This window comes from Ursus americanus, chromosome 1 (genome assembly GCF_024610735.1).
Source record: "Ursus americanus isolate L20-20 chromosome 1, mUrsAme1.1.p, whole genome shotgun sequence".
Taxonomy (NCBI): domain Eukaryota; kingdom Metazoa; phylum Chordata; class Mammalia; order Carnivora; family Ursidae; genus Ursus; species Ursus americanus.
The window spans coordinates 66,664,516-66,683,272 of NC_142127.1; the positions used below are offsets into that span (position 1 = coordinate 66,664,516).

Below are 18,757 nucleotides of genomic sequence, written 5' to 3' on the forward strand. Positions count from 1 at the left end.
TACCGTGCGCCGAAGACAAAGATTTCTCTGTGTGAATAAACTGAACATACAGTTCAATACATTCATGTTTGCAGGGCTACTTAAGGTATTATAAGGCCTGGTACAAAACAATAAAAATGCAGATGGAACTATCAAATTTATCAAGCTGCTGCAATAAATTCAGATGCTCTCCAGAGCTGGCAAGGTGATGTCAAGAAAGCTAAACTTGAAGAATGAGACTTGGATTTCTAAATGAGATCAGGGGAAAAAGAAAGTAGAGTTAATAGGGGAAATCAAGACTGAAACCATCAACATTACAGCTCCGTTTGGGGGAGAGTTTAAAAATCAATTCTTTTTGCTTGTTCTAAAATTGTTCTGCCAAAAAACTGACATTGTTATGTACTTTTTTATTTTTTTGGTTTATTTAGTTTTCTTTAACACAGCCATTGTGAGTTCAACAATCTAATATTTGGAGTACATTATTGCAAAATAAGGACATAGCTGTACAGGTTGTGCCGTCACTATGTTTTGTTAATCCTATTTCTCCTTCTATCACACAGAGCATCGTTTGTTAATACTGCCTTGGGTTACTTATATTTGTAAGGTTACCTATGGTGATGGTACATATGAAAGGTAGGGAGTTTGCTCCCTGTCACAAGGGTCTCTAAACTATAATTTAATAGTTTTCTCAAAACATTAGCCTTCTGTAGTTAAAAACAGATAAAGCAATATTTTAGTATAATGTTAGGCAGTAGTACAAATTATCCTGTCTGAATAAATGTGCACATATATACACTAGCATGCTTTTGGAAGAATCATACTAATATTCTGTGAAATTAATATATAAATAAAATATGACCTGGGATGAAATTCGCAGTATGTACAAAAAGGAAGAAAACAGAATCCTTCCCTTCTCAAACCTGTTGATCTTAACATCTTTCTAGACCTACGTTACATCATCTGGAGTGTAAGGGTTATTTCAAATTTGGAAAACATGAAAGAATAGTATGATCCAACTTCCTAGAAAAGACAGTTCATGTGAACTTTGAAGATTTATGTTCATGTTAAAGAGACAACATCCTTTTAAACCTCATTGGAGAAATATTTGTAATGTCTTTATTTATTAAGAAAAATGCAGCTTTAACATAGTAAACTATGTTTTCATATTATTTAAAGATATTAGAAAATAAAAATATTGTGAAGATAGAACATATTATTCCAGGATATATGAAACGCTTTAGAATTATTACTTAAGGAATGGAATACTTGAGCTAATACTGTAAATATTTTATTTCTAAGCACGTAGTTTTTCTCTCTCTTCTTTCTCTTTGGCATTCTTCCTTTCCTGTTTCTCTTATTTTCCAACTTCTCCTTCTTAGTTTTCTTTCTCTGATAGTCCTGGCTTTCCTATTAGCTGACTATTATAGTCTTCCAATTTTTTTCCTTCATTTTCAATAAGACACTGCTTTCTATTAAGTGAATAACCACCTGGACCTTCTCTTTCACCTTTTTTTAAAAGTGGGTTTTTCCCCTGAAAATATGAAGTAGGTATGCCCTTAGCTTAAATACATATGTATATTATATATCACACGCTTGAAATACAATAATCGGCTTCACAGAGTTCTATGGAAATTCAATAGAGTACTGGTACACTATTCAGCAAGCTTATGGAATGACAAAAAATGAGTCACATTTCATGACTAGTATCTTAAGTAGCCTCTGGTTTTTCTAGCTAAGCCAAATTGATCAGCGTTTTGCAGCTGCTCTGTGTCTTCTTCTGTGCAATCTTGGAGAAATTCTATAAAAATAGAACCTAAGAGCAAGTTAGAAGTAGAGGTCCTGACAGGTTGCCTTCATAGGAGATCTCGGTCACGTGTGTGCTGCTACTGTGAGGTGACTGATGGCCGCTCGGACAAGAACACGCTCGTGACGGGGCAGTGCTGGAGATGTGGAGGAGGCTGGTTCTGCGCTCTGCGCACCCATTTAAACGGCAGCGCAGGCTGGGCGCAGCGGGCTTGCATTTAGCTGGTCTGGTCCACCTGGAGCACTGCAGGCTGCACTGGGTCCTCATCGGACCGCTCCGCATCCTCAGACGTTAGCAGGTAGCCGCCCTCATAGCGAACCTTCTGGGCCTGTTCCACGGCCACTGACTCCTCTTCTTCATCTTCCTTAATTGTCAAGTCGATGTTGCTATCCCTGCCTGAGTTACTCCCCCTGGAGGCTGCCCTCCCTGCCTCCGCCTCCTTGCTCTTCCCTTCCACTGGGGCGCTGGTCTGGGATGTTTCAGAAAGGCCCTCCGCGATTGAGCTCTCTTCCTGCTCATCTGGTATCTGGTCACTGCTAGGCATGTCTTCCGACTTGGTCTCATTTTCTGCAGGGCTCTCTCCCTCTCGGACTTTCTTTCGACCAAAGGTGAGGGGAGAAACCTTGAAGGGGGAGCTTTTCCCAGAGGATATCTTCTGGTGATTGGAAGTGAGGGATTTCTTAATCTTCTCCCTCCTCTCTACAGATACGATCTTGGTCCCCAGCTTGTTCATTTTTTTCTCGATGTTCTGGCGAGAAAATGCTTTCTTGAGGCTATCTACTTTCCGGAGGCTAGATCTTTTTATTTTCTCTGCCCTACTTTCTTCCATCTTTTCCTCCATACTGTCTTCCAGGGCCTCCTCATCGTGGGGCAATTCATCATCTGATGAGAGGTCCACCGTGTGCAAGGCTTCCTCCAGGGACTTGTTTTCATCAGCAAGCTCTTCCTTCTCTTCTGCTGGGCTGGAAGCCGGCTCTTTCACAAACACGCTGGCAGGGATCTCATTTTCTTCCTGAAAAGATGGACAATGTAGATTTCATGTTAATAACAGATTTCACAGATCATCCTGAACTGCTGTAATTTGCAGTGTCAATCTTTCTGGCACAGGGGGATGATAAAAAACCAAACGTTTGTGGCTTCTGTTTTCTAGAATGTGAGGAGTTAATTCTGAACTGGTCAAGTCATTCTGCTAGGCTGGATAAGGGCAAGGGCTGCTTATTGGGAATATTAGGAGGGCAGCTGGCAAGGGCTCTATCAGTGACAGGCAGCCGGGGAAGTGGGCTGTGGTTCTGATAGACCAGGAAGTTGCCTAGATAAAGGAGCTAAAGTAAGTTACTGTGAACCCAAGAGGCCTCTCTCTTATCCTCCTTCAAGGTCAGATGGCTCTGTTCCTGCCAAAATCCCACTGCAAAAGAGCCTGGAGGCCGAGGTAGAAGATAAAAGATGGGGGCAAGAGAGAGGACTGGGAAGCCATCAAGTATCAGATACTATGTAAAGCCTTGATCGGGTTCCCTCCCCAGGTGGGACCCAGAAAGAAAAGTATGGTCAGCCTTGGTGTGTATTTGAAACTGCACACTAATTTTTCTGATGACATTATTTAAGAGTAGGAGAAGCAAGGGCCAGCCTTACTGGGGGCCCACCCTGGAGCCTTGTGGTTTAGGGTATCCTTTGGGGGCACTAATAAGCAGAAGTGGCATGCCATGGCCATTTTCAGAGTAGTGAGAGGGAATTCTGAAGCAGCTTATCAAGGCTCTATTGTTACACAGGGCTTCCTTGGGCAAGAATACTTTGCCCCCCGTCCCCCCCGCCCCCCGCAAAGCTAAGAGTGAGGAGAGAGCTCAGGAATCTGCCCCCTTCCCTGCACTATTCCCAGCATATCTCCTCCTCCAACTTCTAGGCACACAGGCAAAGTCTGCCCCTCCCTGTGGGTCAGGGAGCAGAGCCCGAGAACGTGCCTTCAGAGAGCAAGGGCAATGGTACCCCGACACTGCTAAGTGGGTGGGTATGAATTCACACAGACTTGATCACACAGCACAGCAATCCCTTTCATTTTTTTTTTTTTAAGATTTTATTTATTTATTTATTAGACAGAGATAGAGACAGCCAGCGAGAGAGGGAACACAAGCAGGGGGAGTGGGAGAGGAAGAAGCAGGCTCCCAGCAGAGGAGCCTGACGTGGGGCTCAATCCCATAACGCCGGGATCACGCCCTGAGCCGAAGGCAGATGCTTAACGACTGAGCCACCCAGGCGCCCCAATCCCTTTCATTTTTTAAATTTTTCTTTGAATACTAGATTAACGAGAGCCAGCCTTCAAGGGTTCTTCACATTTTCATGGGAAGAAATGGCACAGTAGAGAGAACGTGTGACAGGAGCCGGAGTCTCAGTCTCTGCTGGACTGCTGAATGGCTGGGTGGCTTTCAGCAAATAACTTAAACTCCTTGGGTCTCAGTGTCTTCCAGATATGAACAAGAGGATTTGACCTCCACGAGCAGCCTTCAAACTGCACTCCCAGGGACACTCGGGGCTCTGCAGGGATGCCAAGGTGCGCCAGGCTTCAGAGCCCGCGCCCACCCTGGCTTCAACCAGGGCTTCGATGTCCAGATTAGATCGTGCACTGCCCAGTCGACTCTCAGCTTGAAAAATAACTAGATTTTGTGCCTTGGAAAGTCTATCTGGGATCTAAACGTCATGTAAAGTTCATGTTAACAGTAAGAATTTCCCTTCTTGTTTTGTAATTGTGATCGACCGAAAAGTCAGTGACATTGGGGTTAGGGTCAAACGCACGCTCTAAAGAGCGTACCTGCGTATTTTTTAACTTCTTGCTTACAAAAGCTAAACGAACAAGTGTGTTATAGAGAAACTGAAAAGTCCTTCTCCTTATTAACCACTGAATGGTAAAACTGTGATACTCTGAAAAGATACAACTCCGTGTCCCCCCCTCACACGCACATACTCATACCATGGTCCTTTCTGTAAATTGGTTAGAAACGAAGGATAAAGTCTCAGGTAGAGATAAATAGCAGAAAATCTGGTTAAACAGAATCTCTGTTAGAGTAAAGAAATTACAGATTCTGTTTCCCAAAGCTCTCTCCACAACCACCCATTTTGAATGTCATTGAAAGTGTCAGGAACACAGTATAAAAGACAAAGTAAAAAAAAAAATTGAAAGGAGTATGGGATTCCCATGAGTCGTTTAAGACATAGACTTTTCTGGAGAGTGACTTCCCCCTTTCGCTGGCATGTACTCCCCATGAGGGTGGCAATTTTTGTCCCTTGTTCACGGTTAGGCCCCAGCGACTCGAATACTTCCTGGCAGCTCGATAGCGGTTTGTGAATTGAGCACCTGTTGGGTAAGGTGGCTTTCTAAGGGAGGCCTGCGGGTGGCTGCGACAGAAATTAGCCCTACTCTTCGGGTAGGCTTGAGGACTGCAAAAGAATGGGCTTAGCTCTGCATCTTAGAAGGAACTTCGTTGACTGTAGCTCCCCCGGGAAATGAGGAGAACCTCAGTCTAAGGGGCACAGTGGTTTCCATTTTTAAGGAAAGATGTTATTCTCAGTGGGAGAGCATCCCCAGAAGGGAGGCTGACTGCAGAGACAGCCAAGGCCCCGATGCTTCGTCCAGAAGCTAAATTACTTCTGGGGTTTGGGGAGAGGGTTAGGAGAGTTTGACAGGAGCCGTTTGCAGGAAAGGCAGAAACCAAGAACTCAGTGAAATGTTACTGCAAGTCCTCAGTGGAGGAAGCGGAAATTTGGGTGGGAAACTACAAAAATAAGCCTTGGTTCCCAGAGCAGAGATATATTTTGTATGGTCTAATCTCTCTGGGTATTCAGAGGGTTACCCTGCTAACTTCCCTTTCTTCAACCTTAACAGAGAGGTAAACATACTAATTGTACTTTTAGAAGAATTAAATAATGCTGCCATTTTTCTTAAACGTTCATTTTGTTGTTAGGACAGCCTAGTTCCCGTTGAGTCAGAAATTCTGGTCTCTCTCATCCCATGTGCTTTGGAGACAGGTGTGAGGAAGGTGCACGGTCAGGTGAGTCAGCAGTGATGGGCGGTGGAGACACGGCCCAGAGGAGCGCAGCCGAGGGACGGAGGGAGACCCGCTGAACTGCTTCCTACAGTGCCTGGGACCTTGATTCAAGAGCGCTGTGCCAACTCTGAAAATAAACCCAGCCGCAACAGACATAATCCAGAATGAGCTGGATGTGTCCTTATAAAACTGGAAACAAGTGAGCTATGTCTTTTGGACCAGCTGCTTTATGCTTCTGCTGTCACTGTTATTACTTGAGCAGTGTTCTGCGCTCCGTCCGCCGGACAGCGTTTGTTCTCTGGTGGCCTGTGGCATCCAGCCTGAGGGCAAGCCCCTGCCTTTCCCACGCAAACCTGCGGGTATCCGAGCGCACGAGGTCCTGCCTTTCCATCATGTGTCTTTAGAAGCAGGAAAATACTGACGCTACTTCCAAATCTCTATTGTGTGAGTGACCTGCTTGCACTGTGTGGGACTGTGAAGTCGCTGTTTGGACGGTGGACATTCAACTGGCATTTCAGACAGTAGATCTTCTATGAGTGCGTGCTCCCCGGCGTCCGATCTTCCCTGCACACGTGCCATCGCTCGGTCCTCTCACACACGCCGCGTGGCAGCATTCGATGGTAGCTCACCTGTCTACGAGGGAGGGAGGGAGGGGACACTTCCCCTGCAGCCTCCCATCCTCACGTTTCTGATCTGCCTTCTCTGACAGATTGCAACACCGACGGCTCCTTCAAGGGGGAGGGCCCAGCACTTGTCCTCAGTTCCATCACTGCTGAACTATGCTAGTCACTCATATATCGACTTTGGGTTCGTGACTCCTTAACGTGGCATGAAGAATCCTTTGCGGGCTGCATCGTTTTCCTGGGCGCTTCCACCTAGCAGAGTCCCCCAAGAGCAGCCTGACGGTTTGCCCTACAGATTTATTTTCAAAACGGTACTCAGCCGCCACTAATGCAGCTGCTCCGGGTTCTGACCTTTCACAAGAACCCTTAGGAGTTTTTCAAAGGAAGGAGAATTAAACAGCACACTTCAAACATATATGAATGATGTGCTTGCAGCACGAAAGAGAAAAGGAATGGAAAGAACTCTTGAGAAGTGGCATTTTTCCTTACACTTCAGCTTGTTTGCTATTTATACTGATTCTCCCGAGCTAACCGTCCTGGTTGTGCATGTAGATATCAACACAGAGAAACTTGCCAACTTGCCGGGCACCTCTTGGGTTGGAGCTCATGGAAGCAAATCTTCGCACGTGCACAGAAGTATGCACTTTAAAAGAGAAGGAGATTCTATGACCAGCGTTAGAAAAGGAAGCCTAGAGCCAAAGCTTGAATGAGGGGAGAGAAGCCAGCAGTCTGTTCTTTTGTCACTAACTTATCATCCCTGTTGTTAGAAGAAATTAACTACGGCTGTCACAGTCCCACAGGGATGTGGTGGCATCCTGAAGGGATATGAGGACCATAAATTTGTGTCCATGGGATGCTTTATCCAATAATCTCTAAATACTAGTTATTAAAATGGAACTATGCCCACCTGACATTCTGATTTATAGGTCTCTTTTACACATTGATGGTTTTCTCCAATTTGTGTTTCTGAGGTATAGATTGCCAAGTGGATAAAACCATTGATTAGAACTGCACCCTAAGGCAGCTGTCGGTAGAATCAGCAAGTCATAAGAATAAAATGCATTAGTTATAATCCCTGAGCAGTCTTTCACATTGTGGAGGATTTAAAAGTTTCATTATTTTTCAGTGTTATCAAGGGTTCAATTCTTTTTTAAGATCACACTGGTTAGGTAGTCTTTGTTACCACACACACAAAAAACCCACCACAAAATGGAAAACAAATCATTCTGAATTATTTAAAAGCTGGTGTAGAAAACCCAGTAAACATGAACTTTGCCATAGTGGGAATACAGTGTTTGTTTTTACTCATTTTACCATTCGACTCTATAATTTCTATTATTAATAAAAGGAAACCTTGCTAGTCACTTTCTCAGGGCCTCTGTTTCTTTGACATAAAATGAGGTTAAACTAAGTGATTATTAAGGTACTTTCCAGCTCCAAGACGTTTGATTTTCTGATATTAATGTAAATCCCATGAAAAATAATTAACAAATTTCAGAAGAGATCTCCCGGTGTACTAATGCCAAACAGGTTTCGTTTCATGCAAGAACCCAAACTCGAGGACCTGTGCTGCCGTGGAGAATGTTTTTCATTCATTCAATTCTAACAGCTCCAGACTGCAAAACATTGGAGGGCGCCACATATACTTGGAAGGGCTGCATTTGAGAAACGGTCTAGTTTTTTAATAAATGAGAGAAAGTAAGGATTCTTTTGAAGAAACAATAATCAGTTATTCACTTAACATGCCTGAGGCAGTGCTCACATTTGGGAAGTGCAAATAATAACAATAAGAGCTAGTATTTTGTTCATCTCAGAAACTCAAAGGGCACGGGATAAGTCGCACATCAAAACCAATAATCCCATTATGGGAATGTGAATCAATGTGACGTAAACATGGTGAGGTGTCACATAAACGTGTCTTTGATTTTCTGTATTCGCATTTCTTCTACAGCTGTAATAATTTAATGGTTTTCAGAGCAGTGGCTTTGGATAGAGAAAGTACCATCTTAAAAAAAACCACTTTAAAATAGTCTGAAGATGAAAAAAAAATAGTCTGAAGATGTTACACTTTTAGCACTTTTCTCAAATTCTGATCTCCTCGAAGGAAGCCAAATGATGAATATTTGAACACATTGATAGGCCTGATTCTCCATGAACGTGTCCACAGCAAACACCCAACCTCTACTCCTTTCACCCAATTTCACAATTTTATGTGGATGAAAGTGTAAGCTGTCCATGAGTACTCTCATTTTGTTCCCTAGATTGGAAATCATTCCCAAACTGCTTTTTCAGATAATCATTATCAGAACCTTAAGGCATAAGTGGGCACCACACCCTCACGGCCAGTTACCTGTGAGATTCTAGGCTCTTCAATCAACAGAGAAAATTCCCTTTTAATGGTAAATTCACTGATTTTCTGTATAAACGCTCTTTTTAGGTAAAGATAGCCATACTTACAGGCAAAGCATTGGGCTTATTAGTCTTTAGCTTTGCTTTTTGATCACCAATCCCTCTGAGTATTATTTCGTTTATACTGGGTCCTCTCATAGTATTTTAAATTCAAACATTGATCTTAAGCTATTATAAAATAGTGTAAAAAGAAAAGCTGCTAAGTTTAACAAGGATTTTACAATTTTTTTTCATTGCTTAAAGGGAGATGAATATTCTCAAGTTTTAGATACCACTGGCTATAACTTGAAGTAATTGCCAAAGGGATGAGAGGTTTTAACGCCACAACAATGTGGTAAGTTCAGCATACACTTAAGTAAATAAATAATATACTTTATATTATTTATTTTTTTTAAAGATTTTACTTATTTGAGAGAGAGAGAGTGAGAGAGAGAGAGAGGGAGAGCATGAGTGGTGGGAAGGGGCAGTGGGAGAGGGAGAAGCAGACTCCCCGCTGAGCAGGGAGCCCAATGCGGGACTCGACCCCAGGATCCCAAATTCATGACCTGAGCTGAAGGCAGATGATCAACCGACTGAGCCACCCAGCTGCGCAATAAATAATCTATTTTAAATGGGACAAATTAAGGACAAAGTTTGGAATTTAACAACCGCTTATGTGTAAGTACCTAGTAGACAAATCAACTGAGAGACCGACCACAGAACAGCTGCAGGTGTTGGAGGAGACGACAGGACTTCACGAACTGGAAACCTAATCCTCTGAATGCTCCCGTACTAGATATGCTCAACTGAAGCGACAGATTCTCTTTCCTCTCTCTTTTTTTCAATTTTCACATCAGTTTGGGGGGGGGGGTTAAATTAGAAAACCAATGAATTTAGTAAAGGAAAGTCTAGCATAGGGTTCGAGTGGACTGAAAATGACAAGTTACTTATAGGGTGGTCCCTGGTGTATTATCTGCCTCCTTTCTCTCTCACCCACCCTCCGCCACTCAGTGAAGACTACTGCTACTAGAAGGGTCTATTTTGGGTAGGCCCTTTGGGCAGAGTCCTTTGCTCTCATGGTGTGTTGGGGACATAATACTGATTTCAACATGGTAGTTGTCATACAACGTATGGCAGGGAGTGGAAGAGTATGTGTGCGTGCGTGTGTGCAGGTATGTGTGTGTGTGTGTGTCTTTTAATAAGTCCCAAATAAAAAGCATAAGCATAGCTGTTTTAAGGTCTTGGGTAGGGCGGGGCCATTTTTCACGCAAGAACCATATTTCTAACCAAGCAAAAGTATAGCCTCCACTCAGTGCAAATGCATTTCAGATCCACCCAGGAAAAGCTTCTATTCTTGAGCACTGTGCCAGTCACTAAGCATTTTAGATAGGTTATTCCATTTACTCCCCGCCGTGTAAAAGAGACAGGAAGGAAGAAGCCTTCATGTTAAGAGCACACCCTGGAATCCATTACATGTGAGTTCCCATCCCGGCCACACTGCTTGCTTCCCAAATAACGTGAAACAAGATAGAAACATCTTCGAATCTCAGCATCCTCATCTGTACATTGGGGGCAACTGAGATAACACACAGAACGACACTTAGAGCATGCAGGGCTTACTAAAAGAGCTCAACCATGTTTTGTTCCTATTAATATCCTCAGTGTACAGATGAGAAAACAGAAGCTTGGAGAAGCTACAAAGTGGGCACAAGATCGCGTGGTTGGCAAGCGGTGAAACTAGAGTATGAACCAGTGTCTGTGTGACAAAATACAGCTTCTCACCCCCAAAACTGGAACCCTCTCCAGCACAAGTCAGTATTTCGTCCACGGGCATAATTACTACCCTGGAAAGAACAACCCTTCCACTAAGAGACTGCACCTGTATTTTGTTTTTGTGAAAATAACCATCTTACAATGTCTTGAGAGTTGAGATTTCTAATATCCTTCAGGGCAATAAAGTGTCTTCCGTGGCTTAAGAAAGGTCCAGTTCCTTGACTTTAGTTCCTTGTCTCCTAAACTGTTCTTCCAAAAAAAAAAAAAAAAAAGTGTCCTTGGGGGCAGCTTGCTAAGAGGTGCCGAATGGAGCCTGGATACATTGCTTTGGATTCTCTTTGCTTCCAGCTTGCTCTTGAGCAACCCTGTTTCACCTTTTTACTCACTATCTGGAGAACTGCTACCATTTCTGGCTACAATTTCACACCTGTCAATCCAATGTGGCAAAACACAAGACCGTGGTAGGGCTCAACAGCAGCCCGAGTCTGTAAGTTCCCCAACCGCTGTTTTTTTTTAAATGTCAGATTTACAATTCTCTTGAATTTTTAGTCACGGATATTCTCCATCCCTGCCCCCAACATCCACAGAACATCCGTGGCAAAATGAAACATAAACCGATCCTGACAAATTATGATTTTCCTCTACGAGGTACTTCCCCTGCCCCCTCAACTAAGGGATAGAGGACAAGAGATAATCTCCCCAGTTCATATGGGAAGGAGGAAAATTTCCTTTGACGACTCAGATTTAAACATGTCTGGACATGTTTGGTTTTGTTTGGAGATCAGTATTTAATTTAGAAATGCCTTGAGAGCTGAGATTTCTAATATCTTTTAGGCTAATAAAGTAAGGATCTTATACGGCTTAAGAAAGGCGCAGTCACCGTATCTCTTTTCAGTTCATCTGGTGCATGAAAAGCTATTCCATTTGCATGAAAAGCTAAAAACTGTCTGGGCTGCAAGAGCCTGCAAGGTATAGGAGGCCATCAGCGGCCTGAAGCTTTACATCAAGTGCAATTTGGGGAGGACAAAAAAGCAGCCAGATGAGTCTTCCCTTTTATGGAGGGAAGGAGGCTTAGGTTCTAACTTGGCAGAGCAGATTCATTTAGAAAAAAGGAAGGCTCCCTCGGTTTAAATTCCAATTTCTAAATCTCCCTTGGGAGATGAAGGCTCTTCTTGTGTGCCTTTCACAATCAAACAGTTGGTTATAGCCTCTCCCCTCCATGGCTTTGAAATCCTCTCCTATTCACATGGTCACAACGAGACAGCCCTGGGGCAGGGATGGCAATTGCTTCCTGGGCTCTGCGTTGGCTGCGTTCCACTGGGCGGAAGGGCTTCCAGCATTAGGCAGGGCTGCCCTTGGATTCACAAATGCCCACCACTTGGTGGAACAAGAGCCCCACGCAATCTCCCTGTCCCCAGATACCCTCTTGCTACATTAATTGCATCATTGATGCATTAAAAAAATTAAGTGGCCTTTTTATTCTAAGGCAAACCATTTAAAAGAGAAAATATTCAAGACTAGCCTTTGTAACTCTAACGGATAACACTGCTTGTATTTTACTTCACAGTTGTGGTTTCCCTGAGTGATAAGATGCCTACCTAGTGTGTTTGTAAAGAGTTACACTCTATATTTTTAGTGCATCATTTGCTAGAAAATAACAAAGACTGCTTTGGCCAAAAGAATCTTAAAGGAAGAGACGAGTTCAACTCTAATGGAATCAGTCTTCAATACTTGGTTAGTCCCCCAAACACTGGTAGCTTGTAGACAAAGAGACACTTAAAGCAGTCATGAATTTGACTTCTTGATTAAAAAAACCAACTCACACGATTGTCTCGTTTCCACAAAGAGTTAATAAACAGCCACGGAATTAATATGCCCTGTCCAGCTAACAGCTGCAGTCGGAGCCCCAAGTTCATAATGCAGAGAGACAAATGAATTTGACCAGGGTGCCTGCACCTGCTCACCTTCCCGACCTGTATGGACGGCATCCAGGTGCTCGCTAAACAAACGGCCCAGGCCACCGACCCCTGGGGCATCTGCCTTGGGTTTAGGCTGCAGTGACCTGAGAAATTCCACCCCTGTGCGCAGATTCCACATCCTCCCGCAGAAGGCAGGGGGTGGACAATGCCTTGTGTGTGTGATCCCTGACAGGCAGGACAGATGTACGAATGGCCGGGAGAGCCAGGCTGACTGCGATCACGGGGGGTGAGGAGGCCCAGCTGCGGGGGAGGAGGAGTAGGGGGCACTGACCTGGAAGATGAGCACTTTGAAATGGTTGCGCCGGAGGAGCTGGGCGTGGTTGTTCTCCAGCCGCTTCACCTGCGCGCTCTGCCGGTCCATGCGCTCCTTGACCGCCCTCGTGTGAGCGCTGACCTTGCGGGACTTCTCCAGCAGCTTGCTCACCGTGTTGCTGGTGGAGGCCTGGTATTTGGAGAGCTTGGTGAGGTCGTTCTGGATGCCCTTCACGGAGCCCTCGAGGCTGATCTGCCGCTGCTCCATATTGTGCTGGTTCTCCTGCACCGCGTCCAGCATGTTCACCAGCTTGTCCAGGAGCGTGAGCACTGTGACGGCGTTCACCTGCGTGTTGTCCCGGACGGCCTCCTCCGCGCTCCCCAGGTGCAGGCTGGGGCTCGACGTGGAGGAGGGCGCTAGGCTGGGGCTGGCTGGCTTCTCCTGCCACGTGGCAGACCCCAGGTGCTGAAACTTTTCAGCTTGTGCGAGGTCCTCCCCCATGGCTGGACAGGTGGGATCGTGCTTCTCCGGCAAGAAGGACGGTAGTGGGGTGCAGAGAGAGGCCTGCTGGTCTGAGCTCTGAGCACTGCTCTCCAGGACTGGCAGAGGTTCAGACAGGCAACAACTGGCTACACTGATCAGGGGAACTGCATTCCAGCTGCTCTTAAAAGCCCTACTCCACCCAGTGGGAGGCGAAGTTTACAGAACGGAGAACCACTCAGGGTTCAGAAGCAGGCACACACTTCCTAACCTCCTGCTCCTTGGCACGGGACATTTTCCTGCAGGTTTAGCTTTTCTTTTCTTCTCCTCATCCCTTTATAAAAGAAGTTCAATGCTATGTTTCAATCATGACTTCATCTAGAGGCGGAGAAAAACATGCTAATTTGGCTCAGCTCCACAGACTTCAGTTGGCTAAAGCTAGTAAACTTTTCTCTGGCTGCTACGCTACAGATGCAACACAGCGCGCCTGTGTGTGTGTGTGTGTGTGTGTGTGTGTGTGTGTGTGTGTGTGTGTGTGTGTGTTTTCCTGGTTACCGGTTATTGTAACGGAAAGTATTGTTTGCGTTTGCCCTAGAAGAACTGATGGGCTGCTGGAGGAATGATGTCCTACTGGGAGGGGCCCAGTTTAAAGGGGTACTTGCATTGCGAGTTTTTAATTTCCAAAGGAATGGAGATAACTCCGATAATAACAAGAAAAAACAGCCCTATTCTTATTACTCTTGCAACTGGGGGTGCAAAATAAGTTGAAAGAGCCTGAATTTCAGGAACGTGGAAACATGCGCTGCTGTTATGTCCTGGTTATCATGTAACAGAAGGTGAATTTTTGAATGGCCATTTTTAAAAAAAATATAGACTTTCTTTTGAGAAGTAAAATTGAAAAAGGAAAAAACAAACAAGTTTGTACAAAAACAAGCGTAGTCTCTTAAGAACCTACCATGCTGATTTGGCTTTGCTAATTCTGAATGTGTGCCGAGAGATGATTCTGAAATACCTATCTGCGCAAGTCGTTAACTGACACGTGCCTAGAAGTGTAACTGTCGGGCAGGTTGAGTTGGAGTTTCCGAAGTGCTTCTAATGTTTGACATTTCCAAATTCCTGTTCAGTGAAGTGGCACACCTGTTCTGAAACACGGCCCTCCTCAGCTGAGCCCTTGGGACGTGGGGCTTATTTCCTAAAACGACTTTACATGCTCGAATTGGTTTTAAATGTATCCAGCCTTTCAAAGTGCTTTCAGCAGGAAGTTTGTAATAGGCCTTCTATGAACAGTTTTGAGAAGAACAAATGCCAGCTCATATTGGGTCAGGGATGGATAGTGGAAAAGCACCGTTGTTCCGTGGCAAAAACCTACACGTAAGCCAATCATCAAGCAGCCGGCCATTTGTTGTCACATTTACTGAATTTGTGTGTGCCCACTATCTGCTCGGTTCTAGGTTTGACGAACTATCCAGAAGGTATTAGTAAAACACGATCGAAGACTACACCTGCTAGTTAGGGAGATGAATTGAAGATATTTACAGAGACCCCCAATTTCCTCAGATAATTGCTACCCCAAATCCACTTAAAATGAACCTGTTAACATAAGAACAATAAAAGTGAAAAGATTTCGGGGTGCCTGGGTGCCTCGGTCAGTTAAGCATCTGCTTTTGGCTCAGGTCATGATCCTGGGGTCCTGGGATGGAGGCCCACATCGGGCTCCCTGCTCAGCAGAGAGTCTGCTTCTCCCTCTCTCCCTGCCCTCCCCCTTCTTGTGCTCACTCTCTCCCTCTCTCAAATAAACAAACAAATAAATAAATAAAATCTTTTAAAAAAGTGAAAAGATTTGGTTGGGACCTGATCTTTAAACAATGTAAGAAAATCATTAAAATTAATTTACCTTACATTTAACAAAATCTAGTTGGTCAGTGATGTGTTAAATATTAGAACAAAGGATGAATCGAGTGTTGATTTTGAGAAGCATAATTTTCTAACAAAATTACATGGTATCATGATACAACGTCCTTCTACATTTGACTTCCGCGGGCGAATCATAAAAAGGGTCATTATTGCAAAAATATTTGAGGGCTTCATCAGTTTTCCAAGAGCCTCTCTTAAATTTCGACATTCAAATCATTCCCTTTCCAAGCGCTTATTGTGCCATCATCTGCATGGAGTTTTTTCTTCTTCGAATGTTAACTATTCCAGCTGCAGATCCTCATTTGTCAGAGGACTTGTCCATGATTCAAGGGTTTCTTTAACATTACCTTCATCAACTTCATGATTTCTTACATATTTTGAAAGATTTTCAATTTCACATTCTAATCACTTTGCCCCGATTTTGCATTGATTTGCATTGATTCTGCGTTGCCTTGTTAGATACTGCATCGTCATTAGATGAGCGGAGACACTGGAGGCACGACGTTGGGGTGGGGAAAGAGAGAAGCTCGTTGTTAGATGGGAAGAAAGTTTTGCGCGTGAGCTTATTTATGTTTTAAAAGTAATTTTGAATAACTCAAGTAACAGAACCGTTGTCTATTGCTGTGTAACAAACCAGCCTGAAATTCAGTGGCTGAAAACAACAATGATCGAGCTTTATTTACTCATGATTCTGTGATTGGCTCGGCAGGGCTCCGTTAGAATGGATCACCTCCGCTAGGCAAGCTCATTCACCTGTAATGGATTCCGGGATGGTTTCAATCACATGTCTGGCTCCTTAGCTGGGTTGAGTAGACTGCTGGGATTTCTCTCTCCTCCATCTTCGGCCTCCAAGGACTCTCTTCGGATCTTTCTAGCGGGGAAGCCAAACTTCTTCACATGGTGCCTCAGGATTCCCAGGGATTGGAAGCAAAAGCTTCAGGATCCCTGAAGACGAGGCTGTGGAGCTCTCCCCTTGTCACTTGCATCACATTCTGTTGGTCCAAGCAGATTACAGACTAAGCTCAGGTTCCAGGAGGCAGGAAATAGACTCTCCCTCTTTATGAGAGGAGCAATGAAGTCCCATAAGAAAGGGTCAGCGTCCTGGGGGAGATTGCCGTAGCCATCTTGGGAAACAATCTACCTCAACACAAATACATTTTTTCTTTCAAAGCAAAGCACTATTACAAATAAAGCTGAAGGCCCATTTAATCACCACTTTTATCCCATTCCCTTTCTCCTCTTATCAGAAGTAATCATTTTTATGGATTTGGAGTATGTTCTTTGGAAATTACATTTGTATGTGATCCTAAGTGAATAGTTTTATGTTGTGGTGTAATTTGCTGTCTTGCACAACTTTTTTTTTTTTTCAAGATCTTATTTATTTATTTGACAAAGAGAGAGACAGCGAGATAGGGAACACAGGCGGGGGAGTGGGAGAAGAAGAAGCAGGCTCCCAGCGGAGGAGCCCGATGTGGGGCTTGATCCCAGAACCCTGGGATCACTCCCTGAGCTGAAGGCAGATGCTTAACGACTGACCCACCCAGGCACCCCTCTTGCACAACTTTATAATCAACAGGGACTCTGAGGGGCTGTATAATGGGGACCTGTCCTGTACAAAACAGCATGGAACCAGGTAATAGGCTGAGACGCAGACTTTAAGGGCATCAAGAGTTTGTACAGGTGAAAGCAAAGACAATGAAAGAAAGCACTGTTGATGGGTTAGAATTTGGGGTAACCCTGAGTAGCCACACTCACCATTCAGTTGACCTAAAATTAAGTCCTATTTCTGTCTGGGTGGAATTAGTGAAATTTGGCAATCAGCTCCTAGAAGAAAGTTTTGAAAAAGTAAATCGACTTATTACATACTAATGTGTTCCTTAGAACTAGGTAGCAGAGTTTAGACTTGAGACAATGGCTGATAGGAGTCTCCTAGAGGTTTTTGAACACGTGAAAGTGATGTGTTTAAGAAGAACTGGTGTGACAAGGAATTAGGCAGGTAGACAAATATTGGGTATGGACGTTCCGGTGTGGTGCTGGGATGCGGTACCGTGAGAGCTTTAGTTGCAACAGGGTGTGGTTAGGGATCTGAATCCTCCCACTGACCAGCAGCTGCCTGCTGGTACCTCAGCTCTCTAAGTCATATAAGCATAGAGGTCATTTCAGGAAAATCCTACTTTATTACTGGCTAGGGCACTGATCTCAATCTCTATTTCCCATTTTGGATCATTAGTAAGGTTTGGTTAATCCTTCGGCATAATTTCTATGCCAGAGGCAGCTCAACGACCTTCTTGGTCGGCCTTTTTCATTTCAACCCATACAGGAATCCTGAATTCTTGGTCTTACTACTGTGGCAGTGATTAGAGTCCTGGAATGATGATCCCACAGAAAAGAAAGCCCTTCTCCTCAATGGCTACAGAATCAGAAAAGCCAAGCTGGCCACTCCATATATCTTCTCCTTTGAGCCCCATAGTGGTATTCAAAGCCTTTCAAAGATTGAGTTGCCTGTTGAGCAGGAGGTCGTGTGGTTCTATTAACCAACCACACGGAAAGAAAGAACATGATGACTTTTTTTTTTTTTCAAGGAAAGAAGAGGAGAGAACGAAAACAAAAGAAAAGGAAGGTGTCTTCCAGGAGGAAGAGGAATCTTACCACCTTTTTATTCTTCTTAATGAAAACTCTTTCTACCACCCAGCATATAGTTGTGAGGTCTCTTTATGTGGATAGCTCCTGGCTAAGAGTCAACTCTCCATTGATCTTTTATATTGATGAAAGCCCTTTGAGCAGATCTACTGAACAGTCTTTTGTTCTGGGCTATCTTTTCAAGAATGCAGAGTGAATAGCCTTGGAAAGCAGTGAAGTAGCAGAGGCTGGAGAAGGAGCAGAAGCTAGGATTATTTGATGTCTAGTATAATACAGGCGATGTTTTCATCTTGGAGGTTGGGCAGATTGTTTGCAGCCTTTGATAAAAGATTGGAGTGCCCTAAACTTGGGTTCTCCCTATGATGCAAATCCACGGCCTGTGCAGGATCCGCCTATGCCCACCCCTGTGTCACCCGCATGTGACATGAGGAAGGGAGGGAAGGGGAATTGATGGGAACATGAAATTTATTTGCCTGTTGTGCCATGAGTGATAAAGTCTTTGTCTCTGAGCCAGGAGCCATGTACCCTCTGCCATGAAACTGGCAGGTTAACTTTTCTGTTTGTGGTGGCGAATGATCATTTGACCATATCTGGCTTCCTTCACTGCATCCTGCGTCGGGTTCAGATGAAAGCAAGGGTATAGTTTGCAGAAGGCCTGAAGGTCTTGCCTTTTCTTTATTCTTTGCTGAGGCAAAGGAGAGGAATTAAGTGTTCACTTTCAGTAGAAATATTAATGACGAAAAGCATGTGATTACATAACCCTCATACTCCTAACCGAAGTCCCCACATAACCTATCAGGGATGCCGGTGTGAAATACAGTGACATATAAGGAGATCCTGTATATATCAGTGAGGAGGCATTGATAATGTATAACGTTGACATAAAAGGT

At 44.1% G+C, this 18,757-nt stretch overlaps 1 protein-coding gene across 1 annotated transcript; it reads right to left on the reverse strand.

The window, feature by feature from the left end:
* Window positions 1–1,859: 1,859 nt before the first annotated feature.
* On the reverse strand, window positions 1,860–13,503 carry CAVIN2 (caveolae associated protein 2). The gene is made up of 2 exons (XM_045806367.2): window positions 12,852–13,503; window positions 1,860–2,795 (listed from the first exon to the last, which is right to left on the reverse strand). Exons 1-2 carry the CDS (start codon window positions 13,332–13,334, stop codon window positions 2,001–2,003), a joined length of 1,278 nt encoding a protein of 425 aa, XP_045662323.1. The 5' UTR covers window positions 13,335–13,503; the 3' UTR covers window positions 1,860–2,000.
* Window positions 13,504–18,757: the final 5,254 nt, after the last annotated feature.